The sequence below is a fragment of the Juglans microcarpa x Juglans regia genome, chromosome 2D, assembly GCF_004785595.1.
Source record: "Juglans microcarpa x Juglans regia isolate MS1-56 chromosome 2D, Jm3101_v1.0, whole genome shotgun sequence".
Taxonomy (NCBI): domain Eukaryota; kingdom Viridiplantae; phylum Streptophyta; class Magnoliopsida; order Fagales; family Juglandaceae; genus Juglans; species Juglans microcarpa x Juglans regia.
The window spans coordinates 16,001,319-16,013,520 of NC_054596.1; the positions used below are offsets into that span (position 1 = coordinate 16,001,319).

Below are 12,202 nucleotides of genomic sequence, written 5' to 3' on the forward strand. Positions count from 1 at the left end.
TCATTATAACTTTTTCAAATTTTCACACAAAATATAATAAACAATTCAATTTTTTCAAATTTCAAAACAATAATAATATTAAAAAAATAATATTCTAATAATATTTTATTCAACTTTCATCTAAAATCATCTCATTTCATCTCACTATCCAAACATGACTTTTTTTTCTGTCTCTAGTGATTTCAAAAGAGCAAAACTTCCATCTCTGTGGTAGTACCAGCTTAAGGTACCATCGTGATTGTAAATGATAAGGATTTGTGTGATTTGCATGAAACCCCACATGTGAGAATGCAATATTCATTATTCACAGCCAAATAATCCTTCAAATGAGTGCAAATTTTGGTTCTTGAGAGAAGCTGCACATAGCCAACGATGGAAAACAGCAACAATGTTCGCTTCAGAGTCACCAACAAGCTAAGGGAGTTTGTGTTGTAGATTATAAGCCACATGCTAACAACTATAAATGAGTACACACATGATACGTATACCTACCAACATCTTTGTTACTAACAATATTTTTGCTATGATTTGATAACTATATCAACTGAGCAAAGAGGAAAGTACGTGTAAGACAATCAATTTGGAGTTGCATTATTTTATCTCTCTCTTTTTTAAATGACAATCAATAGAAGTATGTCTATCCCCTTCATAAATCCTTTACTGATTTCACACATACCTTTATATTGATATGCCAACAGTACATTTTTGTAACTGTGAGATATATTGGCAGCTAGCACTAGCATTCAATTATGCATCTATATATTTGTATAATATGACCTTTAAATTGGACTGCATTGGATTATACATATTCAAAAATTTACATAGCTATAATCAATATTTCTACAAATTTGAAGATGCACCCTTCACTCTCAAAATCTTATTTTATTACTTTTTTTCTCTCTCCTCTCCCCCTTTCTCTCCACCAACGGATAAAACTTTGGGAAAAAAACTTTAGTGGGTGCTAAATAATAGAATTTGCAGTGGTGCTAATTACAAAATATAAAAAAAAAATAATAATAATAGGAAAAAAAATAAGTAATAATTTTATTATTATTTGGCTCAAAGATGCATAATCTAATATGAGAGTTTTTCTTGACACGCAAAATAAATCTCCAAAAGATATGATTTATGCATATAAAAAAATCAATGCTAGTGCTCTTAGAATGATAGAATGGTTTTGGAATGGGGTACACCTTAATCATCAATCACCATAAACCATTACTCAATCTAATATGCACAATTGTGGGCTTGAATAAAGTCCTCAAATCACAACCATCAAATGTGCCTAATGCATGCACTGCTGCTCACTTGATGCAAAATCATCCCTCACCACTCCCATCAAACCCCCAACTCTATAAACTGATTTTGGAAATAATTGAACACCTTAAACAAGGATACCCAACATTTGTTGACTATTGTTAAGAGGGATTTCCACTTACCCAACATTTTATAAATTCTGGGGTAGTAATCGCTAAAAACTTCTTGATTCCTTGGGAATGTTGGACCCATTTGAAAGGGGAGAGAGCTTAGAAAAATGAATACTTCGACAGAAAATTAGAGAATGGTGACACAATCGGATAATTTGGGAGCAGCACGAACCGTGAGATTCAAATGGGAAGAAAAATAGCACCTTGATCTAAAACCGTTGCAAGCTATTTAGGAAGATAGCAACCTAAATCTGCCACGACAAATTGTACTCATTATTCAGGCCAGCCGTATAAAAACTATGGAGCCCATCATTGCCCACATAGCCATTGGAGACAGAGACACCCTTATAAGAGGGTGCATGAACTCAACAATTGAGCATATAAAAATTATGAATATTCTACAGACAACCCATTAAAAAAAGGTAGTCAATCATAATTCATTTCAACATAATCCTCGGTCAAAACTGTATGCAACTCCACTAAAACTTCAGTACTTAACGGGAGCAAGGATGTCTAGATGGGAGCCAAGCTTCTCCTCTGCAGCGTTCTCAGCCTTCACCCCAAGTTTGTTCAGCTGCTTCTTCATATCATATGCAACCTGAGCCCTCTCTTTCCTCTTCTTCTCCAGCTCCTGAGAGAAAATCGCAGTCAGAAAACTTTTTCTGCTCATGATGTTAGTTAGAAAATCAACAAATTGAAAGCCTGCATGATCATGTTACCAAACAATTATCACCTCACCTAAGTAAAAATACCAAAGGATTACAAATCTTACTTCCACTATCCTAAATTTTTCCTTTTCAGAAATCATGGGGTATTTGAAAAATCATTGCTTAAAAATGGTCAACATTTATCTGAGCAACAATTTTATGAGCATTTGAAAATTAAAGGCCATCAGTTCACATCTAAGAACACTGCCGTAATAAATTACCCACACTTCAGTATCAGACAATAAAAATACAGGCAAAAAGGAAGGCATATGTGATATACAAGACTAATAAGTTGCCTGGTGATTGAAACTTGCACTGGGACAAGTGAAGCAAGAAGAAAACCATCGGTCCAGTGCAAAATGTTAAATCCCCAGCAGTAAGGAAAACATAAAAAAGCAAGAGATCGCAATGCAATAGGGTGTAGTTCCACGGTCTTCATACCCAATATAGGCACATGACCTATACATAAAGGTTGAGATTCGAGAATCTTACCTTTCATGCGTTTAAACAAGGAATAGTCTACACATCATACAAAGACCACAATAATAATAGACATTACATGAAAGAATACAGTTGTCAGCCCAGAGACTTCTGTTGACTAAACAAACATCACAAATGTCAGTCTTACTGAAAATCCACAGGCGTCATTAAGCAACAATATAAAACACATAGCTACCTCAAAACCCTCCAAGTATCAAGGGCACAAAGTGTAGTTTCACTGTCCATTCAGGGAATGACATGTCGACTACTAAGAACTAATAATAATAATAGAGAGTAAGGTGAAGCAGAATGATTGAAAAGCGGAGAAGCAGACATCTTACCCTGATTGTGTCGTAGTGATTCCATCCAACCTCGGATGAGAGGCGGCCCAACAAGCAGTACTTGTGCCCTTCTGAAGCCTCAACACCCTGCACATCCGTTGCAGACCAAACCAGTCAGTACCCATACGAATCAGAAACCCACAAGCCACCAAAAATACCAAAGCAAAAACAATTCCAAGTAATAAAATTTTACTTGGAATTGTTTTTTTTTTTTTTTTGAATACATAAAAAAAAAAAACAAAAAAAAAAAAAAAAAAAAAAAGGAAAACTAACTTTAAAGCATCGGGTATAACCATCCTCTTGGTCTTATCGTACGGAGGAGGAATACCCTCGTATGCCTTCAACCGGGCAAGCGCCGCTGCCCCACGCTTCGTCTTGTGCGGAATCATCCTGCATAAATATAACCGGTTCCCCCCCCCCCCCCCCCCCCCCCCCCCCCCCCCCCCCCAAAAAAAAAAAAAAAAAAAAACACATTTTTCGTTCAATAAGTCACAAAGATTCAGGACATTCTCATTTTCCCAGAAACAAGGAGGAAAAACTCAAAGAAAAGAAATGACCAAGTTAGTGAGTGGGACTGACCCACGGACGGTGCGCCAGAGGATCTTGGCAGGGGCACGGAAGTGGATGGGGCCGTGAGAGGGCTTGGTGTTCATGCGCTTGCGGAGGAACCTCATGTACTTCATCTTCTGGCGGACCAGCCCTCCGGAGATGCATATCTCCTCGCACCTCACCACCACCACCTTCTGCCCGTTCAGCAGCTCCTTCGCCACGATCGAAGCCAAGCGCCCCAGCATGTGGTGCCTTGCGTCCAATACCACCCTCTTCGCGCATATCCCAGAACCCGACACCATTTTCCTTCACTCTCAGCGTCTCTCTCTCTCTCTCTTTCTCTCTCAGAGAGAAACAATGGAGAGAGCCTGAAAGGTGCCAACTAGGGTTTCTGGGTCGGGTGTGTAGAGCTGGTAACTGGCCCTGTTCGGTCTTTACTCTGTGAATTCAGTCCACGTAAAACGCTGAGCCCAGTCTTAAGCCCGGCCTTCTTCATATTGGGCTACTCAATTTTTGTCTACTAAACTTTATTTATTTATTTTTATTTATCCAAATAAAAGATTTTGGATAAATTTGTCATACAATCATTTATAATACACTTTCATATTACAATTAAATATTAAAAATTTCATAATTATATTTTCTAATATTTATTTTATTTTTTAGCACTAAACACTTGTCTTCTACAAATCACGTGACGATTAAATCCATAATTTTTCTGTCATTTTTATTATTAAAAATAAAGGATATCCCTATAAATCTAGAACACACAAATTAATCATCTTATTTCACCAAACACCATCAGATTTAATTTCTAATTCCCTTGCTATTCATTTGAGCCTAAACATTTATTAATTGAAAATCCCTTACTTTAGTTCTATTGTTTTATTATGTGTTTCAAAGGCAACAACTTTCATATGTTAATTTATATTCGCTATTTTCTTTCACTTTTTTTTAAAAAAAAAAACTTAACAACTATAAAATTTTTGAAGAAAGTTCTCATACTTCCAAATTTTTATATGTTAATGTTATATATAATTTTAGAGTGTACAAGTCACGCACACTTTTTTTATAAAAAAAAAAAGTTTCACTATTAAAAAATAATTTTTTTCACGTGAGTCTCAAATTTATCTATTTTTTTCAAAAGAAATATGGAAGACTTGCACATGCTAGGACTGTAAATATAATTTCTCTTAATTAATTTTATCCTCATAAATGAATAATATAATTTCTTATTATTATTTATCTTAAAAGCATGACTGCAAATTGGGAAAACATACTCTCACTCAAAATATTAAATTACTAAATTGCCACCAATATACTATTTCAAGGATGAGATCCGAGTTCTAATCCTCCGTTATCTTTGCCTAAAAAACCATTGGCTTAACAACAACTTTGACAATGCCAAAACCTTGGCCTTGAACTGTCAAAATGCCCAAATGACATGTTGGCATGGACTGCATTCTGCAGCCGCAGCCATTTTTTCTGACCCACCCACTTTTTATCAAATCTCATCCTCAGAATTCAACACAAAGTCCAACATCATTTTATGAAGAAATAAATATATACAGGTGCGAAAGTTAAGGTGGTTGAATTGGACTGTCCAACAAACAATCTTTTCGAGTTCAATGTGAAATGAGTGTTTGCTTGATGAATAATGAAGTAATCAAATTATAAAACAAAAACTATGATGCTATCATACTAAAAAAGAAACGATATTACTTTTTTTTAGACAAACATTAACTCATCTATCAAAGATTGGCTCAATAACCTCTCAAACTTGTACTTGAATTTAATGATTTTGAATGAGAAAGAGATAAATATATATAAGATAAATTTTATAATATTTATTAAATATTTAATATTGTTAAAAGAATTGCACTAAAATGAATAAATATTATATGACCCATTTAATATATATGTCTCGATTTTATTTAAGAGAAGTGTTATAATTATAAAAAGAAAAAATTTATAAAAAAAATTTATAAATTGATATGATTTTTTATAATATATTAAATTTATTTTATAATAAAAATAATTTTATAATTTGATGTACCACGAGAAGTTAAATCATCTTACAAACTTACTTTAACGAGATTTCTTTATAACTGAAATATTTATCTTTGTTTAATACAATGCGTAATATTTGTCACTTTTTCTGTACTTTTTCCGTCCGTTGGAGGCATTTTATTTTCAATGAAGGTGTGCGGTCTGAAACAAATGCAGTATCATATTATATAATTTATGAACCACAACAACTTCCAAGCGGGGTAGGTTTGTGACAATCCATCCGACCCTTACCAACCCACCATCCGAACTAAATCTGCTATCGTCTTCACCAACCCATCTCTCTGTTTTTCCTTTGAAATCCACCCAAAACTTTGCCTTTGGAGATCAAAGGCGTACTACACGAGCTGTGCTCTGTTTCAAAGCCTTCTAATAGATAAAGGGCCTTAGTAGTCTTGACCTCCTTGGAGCAATGGGTGGAGAACGCAAGGTTTACACTCTAGCTGAGGTTTCTGAGCACAACGACCCCAAAGATTGCTGGCTTGTCATTGATGGCAAGGTATGCTGTATCTTTCTGTGTGATCAGGACTTGATTCAATTTGGACTAAAACCATCATAGGTTTGTGTTTTTGCGTTGACGGGTTTTGTAATTTTTTTTCCTGCGGTGTCGGTAGGAATGTAAGATATACTGGGAATCGGGTCGGGGAGATTTGAATCGTTTGCATCTGGGTTTGGATGCTATCTATTTGTATGTAGGGAAAGTTCTTTTTTTGTCCGTTTAATTCTCAGTCTTCTTTCTGTTTGTTTGATTGTTCTGGGTAGAGATCCTTAATAAATCTTGACCTTTTTGCTTGTGGGATTCGACTGTGTAACTGGGAAAGATATGAATCTGAGGCCAGGATCTGTATAAGAAAATACTATTACATATGATTTGCATGCAAATGTTGGGACCTAAACTTGACTGGTCCGACATGCAAGATCAACAGGATTAAAAAATGAGATTGTTTGCCACGTTCCTATTGTTTCGTTGTAGAGGGGCCCTCAGTTTTAATGTTGAGGATTGGCTAGATGGATTGCACGATGCATTTTCCTTTGCTTCGAGTTATGAAAGTTTAACAATTACTTTCAACTAAATGGTTTAAATTTTTTCATGGTCACCTAGAGAGATTTTTTTTACTACCCTTTAATTCATCTTATCTCACTAAGTGAGGTGACAAAATATGAATAATATAACTGAAAATCTGATTTACAGTTTAGAAACTCTGCCGTAAGTTTTCATTAGAAATATAATATGCTTGTCTCTAATCGTTTTACATCTCTCATATAACAAACTCTTTATTTTGTATTGACGTTTTCGATGTTTTCCCATTTTCTCACCTTGATCATCAAAGGAGCTTGTATCTGTTGAATTTGTACTGTGCCTCAAATTAATTCGAAGGAAGTTTTGGTATGTTGTTTTTGGTGCTACCTGATATTTTTAATGGATTAGTCTTCTCTCGTAGGACGTCTTGATCACAAAGCAGTTATACGCTTCATATCTGGGATTGGAATTGGAATGAGAGGAGGATTTACTTTGATTGTTCACCAAAGCACAAGTTTCTTAGGGTGGAAAGAAAGGAAAACCTCTTTAGAGTATATAAGCATGACTTTGAAGATTTCCTAGGAATTAACAAGCCAAAGATCATGTTGCTAATAATGAAGAATAATTTTTTTTTTGTAAGCGATGATGAAGAATAATATTACATTGATACCATTACCTCTATTTTTAGGAGGATTGAAACTTAAAAAAACCTTAGTTATTTATTCTTAATAGCTGAACAAAGATTCATGGATGGGAACGGTTCAATTAATTCGTGTTTTTTGAATTCAAGTATGTTTCATTGACTAACGTTTAGCTAGAAGTGATAGGGGGAAGTACATTATCAAGTAGGGGTATACAGTTAATTTCAGAAAGCAAGATAAATTGCCTCAAAATGGGGAAAAGACCACAAAATATGTGGTATAGTTAGTATAATCAGATGAAGCTTCCTAGACTCAAAATGGCGCCCACTTACAGAAAAGTGAAGTGAAAATACAAATAATTTAGAAGATACAGGAATTGTTTACCAATTTATGCTAAAATGCTCATGTGCTTAGTGTCTAAGAAAACTTCCTTTGAGCTTTTGAGCACTTCACTAGGCTCAAGCTTCAAGGGGCCGGGAACAATTATGTGCAGGTGAATGAACATTAATATTGGTAATCTTTATCGTGCTTGGCTTTCATTCAACTAGACGAGTCACATTGTGGTCTTCCAATTGCAATATCCTTGAATATACCGAATACTAATGTCCTGGAAGCCTGAAACAGGTATTTAATGTGACAAAATTCTTGGAGGATCATCCTGGTGGTGACGACGTCTTGTTGTCGGCAACAGGTATGATAATAAGCTTCAGTGTTTTGGCATATAATTTAATTTTGCATCTGCAAATATCTGCTGTTACCACCAATGTAATGTATGGTTCTTAGGGAAGGAGGCTACTTGGGCTCTTGCCTATTCTGATTATTAATAAAAAAAATTTGTTTACCGAAAAAAAAAAATGGTTCGCAGGAAAGGATGCAACTGATGATTTTGAGGATGTTGGCCACAGTAGCAGTGCAAGAGCAATGATGGACGAGTTCTATGTAGGAGATATTGATTCGTCAAGCATACCCTCCAAGGTCAAGTACACTCCTCCCAAACAGCCTCACTACAATCAGGATAAGACGCCAGAGTTCCTAATCAAGCTACTCCAGTTTCTGGTTCCCCTTCTAATCTTGGGTTTGGCAGTCGGCCTTCGCTTCTATGCCAAGTCCACATAATTTTTACCACAAGGGAAATTTAGAATGAAATTTACAATAAGTTTGTAAGGGCTGTGTATGAGCCCTTTTTATTTGTGTTTGGAACGGTTAATATTAAGGCAATGGTGTTTGACTGCTTTCTGGCAATGCCAATGACTACGTGTTTGTTTTCCAGTTTTCCTCCTTGAGTGTAATTTCCTGTGAAGTCTCAGGTATGTTCTTCTGTCCCCGAGATGCCATTGGTAAAAGTACCTAGGTCTTCCGGTTTGAAGATATTGCGAAGTTTTTCTCACCAGGAGCCCCTTCATCCTCATACATATATATGCTTTGTTTCAATTAAAAGGCCATCCGTGTATGCAGCAAGCAATTTTGTCGTGAACAAGGCCTTTGGTAATATGTCATCTCTTTCAGCTGACATGAGCTCAAGCATCTTCAGGACATACTCTAGTCCTTTCAATGACCAGTATTCCCAATTGTTTCTATTATGGAGAATACGAAATTTTAGAGATGTATTTGCAGTGACGACTCTTGCTCCCAAGGGCCAAGAGTTCCGTTTCGGCCTTGGACTACATGAAGAGCATATAGGCAAGCTGGTCTCCACCATGATGCTCATGTCATGGACCTGTTTTAAACAGTTTCGTTTATTTTTACAATTCCTCTTAATTCATCTAATTTAATCATTATAATTTTTTTAAATTTTCATACAAAATAAAATAAACAATTCAATTTTTTCAAATCTTTAAAAAAAAAATAATATTAAAAAAATATATTCTAATAATATTTTATTTAATTTTTAACTTTAATCTCAACTCATCTCATCTGTAAAAACAAATAAAGTATATAGAAAGATGAAACTTATTATATTCTAACACTTCACTTGCCGGTGTGCTTTACATAAATAAGGACGTGTGGAGTTAGTTCAACCTAAGACTTAGCCCTAATAACATATTAAATCCTTATTTATCTAAAAAACATGGGTATATTCTATCAGGGTGTTTAAATGTTACAAAACATGACTACATTCGCATGCACAGCTGTGTGCATTGTTGGTATAATTAAGTTGGTACTCTAAATGATCAAGCTTTTTGGTCAAGGATTTTACAATTGCATTGGATATTTAAGAAAGAAAAATTTTATTTGCAGTCTCCACTTGGAGATTGTACGTGTAGACCATTTATTAAATGAGAAAAAAAATCATTTTAAGAGGGTTAATTTTGTAATTTTAAAAAATTTTAAAGATAAAATTGTCTAGACTTGCACTATAATCTCCAAATAGAGTCTGTACTTAACATTGCTCTTTAAGAAATCCAAAGGGTCAATAATTTTTATCCAAATGAAAAATGAAGAGATTGCAAAAGCTTGTTTAAAGGAACTTCCTATTGTTTATCCATACAAGATAAAAGACAAAGTAGAGTGCATGAATCACATTGTAGAAAGGAAGGGTAGTTGTATCCTACGACGTTTATTACAGCTGTCATTGTTAAACTATTGTGCATAAATCCCATCGATATATTATTTCTATTGCCATGTAGGTATTAATTAGTTGGATTTTTAGGCTGTTTTTGGTGATATTCAAATAGCAAACCAATCCATTCATTAAATAAATAAAATCCGCTTAAGATTAGTTTGACTTGACCATACAATATACATCTTAGACGACATTTTTTTCTATCACATGAGGTATACCATACCAGGATATAGAATCACAATACCTGGATATAGAAATATTTTAGTTACGAAAAGATTTTATAAAAATAAATCCATAAACTGACATGGATTGATGTGGTATGTTAGATTGTTAAACTATTTTTATTGTAAAGTAATTTTAATGTATTATATGAAGCCACGACAGAACTCACTTGTGGAACCTAAACTCCTGAGGAGATTAGCACAACAATCCACTGCCATGACCTCCCACTTAAATCACAGTTTGATCACATGGAGAATCGAACCTGTGACATGAGCCTCATGCACACAATTTCGCCCTTACCACTTGGGTTAGCCGCAGGTGGGTAATGATACCTGTTGTTATTGCTACGTAAATACACAAAATCATAAGCTTTTGATGATGAAGAGTGCAACATGAATAGTTGAATCACAAAATCAAAATATAAGGCTGTTGTCTATTCCAGTTCCAACATCAGATGGCCATAGTGTTCTAGCTACTTGTAGTCAATAGCTGCCTTTTTATGTAGTTTCAATTGTTTTTAGTATTTGGAGACCTAAAAGATGAAGCTAACCCAAAAATATATCTGTCAAGACAACCAAAAGAGTTAGGCATTTGGGGGAGTTACAAACCATTGATTGTCATCCCAAAACCCACTGGAAAACCACTTCAATGAATGGCTGTTCTGAAAGGCTAATCAATCCCCAGTCCTTGCTTTGAAATGTTGTCATGTAACAGAATCTAAACAAAACACATGTTGAAAATGGGTCCTAAGACAGTAAAGCTACGTACAGCATGTTCTCAACTTCTTCCCCATTAAATATCTCTTGCTGATTTATGCATGCATCTATGACGAGGAAAGAATTAGGGAAGAATACCTGTAATCTTTGGGATATGCTCCAGGACCAGGGGCATCATTATTTAAAGCTGAAAAATGGAAACGTATCTTCATACCTGTTAACATAAGACAATAGGTTTTTTCCATTCTGTGGGCCTAAAGAATCATATTTTTTTCATCCATCCATATAACATTTAAAAAAAAAAAAAAAAAAAAGACGAGAAGAAAAGCCTGTGGCCAAACTGCATGCACATAACCACAGTATTTCGCCAAAAAAAAAAAAAAAAACAAAAAAAAAACAAAACAAAAAACAAAGGATCTTATTCCTCGAAAGAAAAAAGGGATCTTTTGAGATAACTCCTGATCTATCTGTAGAAGGAACCTTGAAATAAGCCATCACAGTTTCCAAAGACTCTTCCATTGGAATTGCCGTCTTTTTTGTCAATGAGGGAAAGAAGGGACATTATTAAAGAGGAAGACATGGGCTACCTCAAATCCTCTTTTCCTTGAATTCTATATAGTCAGTCCTATCTGCTAAGCAAAGAAAGAGAGACAATGGGAGCTCTAACAAGGGAGAAAGGAGTACTCAAACTGGTGCACCCGGGCAGGTATGTGGAGATTCATACACAACCTATAACTGCTGCAGAAGTCATGAAGAAGAACCCCAGGCACTCCGTTACTCGGACTGACGTGTTTGAGTGTCCATGGATTGTGGTTAAACCTGAGGCAGTTTTGGTTCCTGGTAAAGTTTTCTTGATTGTTCCCAATCATACTGTCTATGACTTGCTAAAAGCCAAAGGGCACCACTGGCAACCTGGTTCTTCAGGACAAATGCAGTCTTCCGAAAGATATGTCAACCAACAAGGTCATACACTATCTCAACTGATCAGGTCAGATGCTGGGACAACACCCAAGTACCAAAACCACAACCAGAGCCAATCTTCACCAATCAGTTCAGATGCTGGGACAACACCCAAGCACCAAAGCCACAACCAGAGCCTTAAGGGCAAAGGGCACCACCACCACATCCAACCTTCTTCTGCACGGCAAATGCAGCCATCCGAAAATCATGTCAACCAACAGGATTATACACAATTCTCATCGATCAAGTCAGAAGCTGGGACAACACCCAAGCACCAAAGATGCAGCTTCAGCCTTAAGGGTAAAGGGCACCGCCTCCAACCTTGTTCACGACATATGCAGCCTTCCGAAAATCGTGTCAACCAACAAAGTCATACACAATCTTCACCGATCAAATTATATGCTGGGACAACACCCAAGCACCAAAATCACAACCAGAGCCTTAAGCATCAGCTTAAGAACATCTATCGCAACAACGTAAGCTCTAGGAAGAAGATTTTGACGAGGAA

At 35.6% G+C, this 12,202-nt stretch overlaps 1 protein-coding gene and 1 pseudogene across 1 annotated transcript; one reads left to right on the forward strand and one right to left on the reverse strand.

Annotated features, from left to right (window-relative positions):
- Positions 1–1,868: 1,868 nt before the first annotated feature.
- On the reverse strand, positions 1,869–3,835 carry LOC121250405 (annotated as a pseudogene).
- A 1,834-nt stretch (positions 3,836–5,669) lies between these two features.
- On the forward strand, positions 5,670–8,502 carry LOC121250406 (cytochrome b5, seed isoform-like). The gene is made up of 3 exons (XM_041149534.1): positions 5,670–6,070; positions 7,858–7,924; positions 8,099–8,502. Exons 1-3 carry the CDS (start codon positions 5,984–5,986, stop codon positions 8,347–8,349), a joined length of 405 nt encoding a protein of 134 aa, XP_041005468.1. The 5' UTR covers positions 5,670–5,983; the 3' UTR covers positions 8,350–8,502.
- The last annotated feature ends 3,700 nt before the right edge of the window (positions 8,503–12,202 follow it).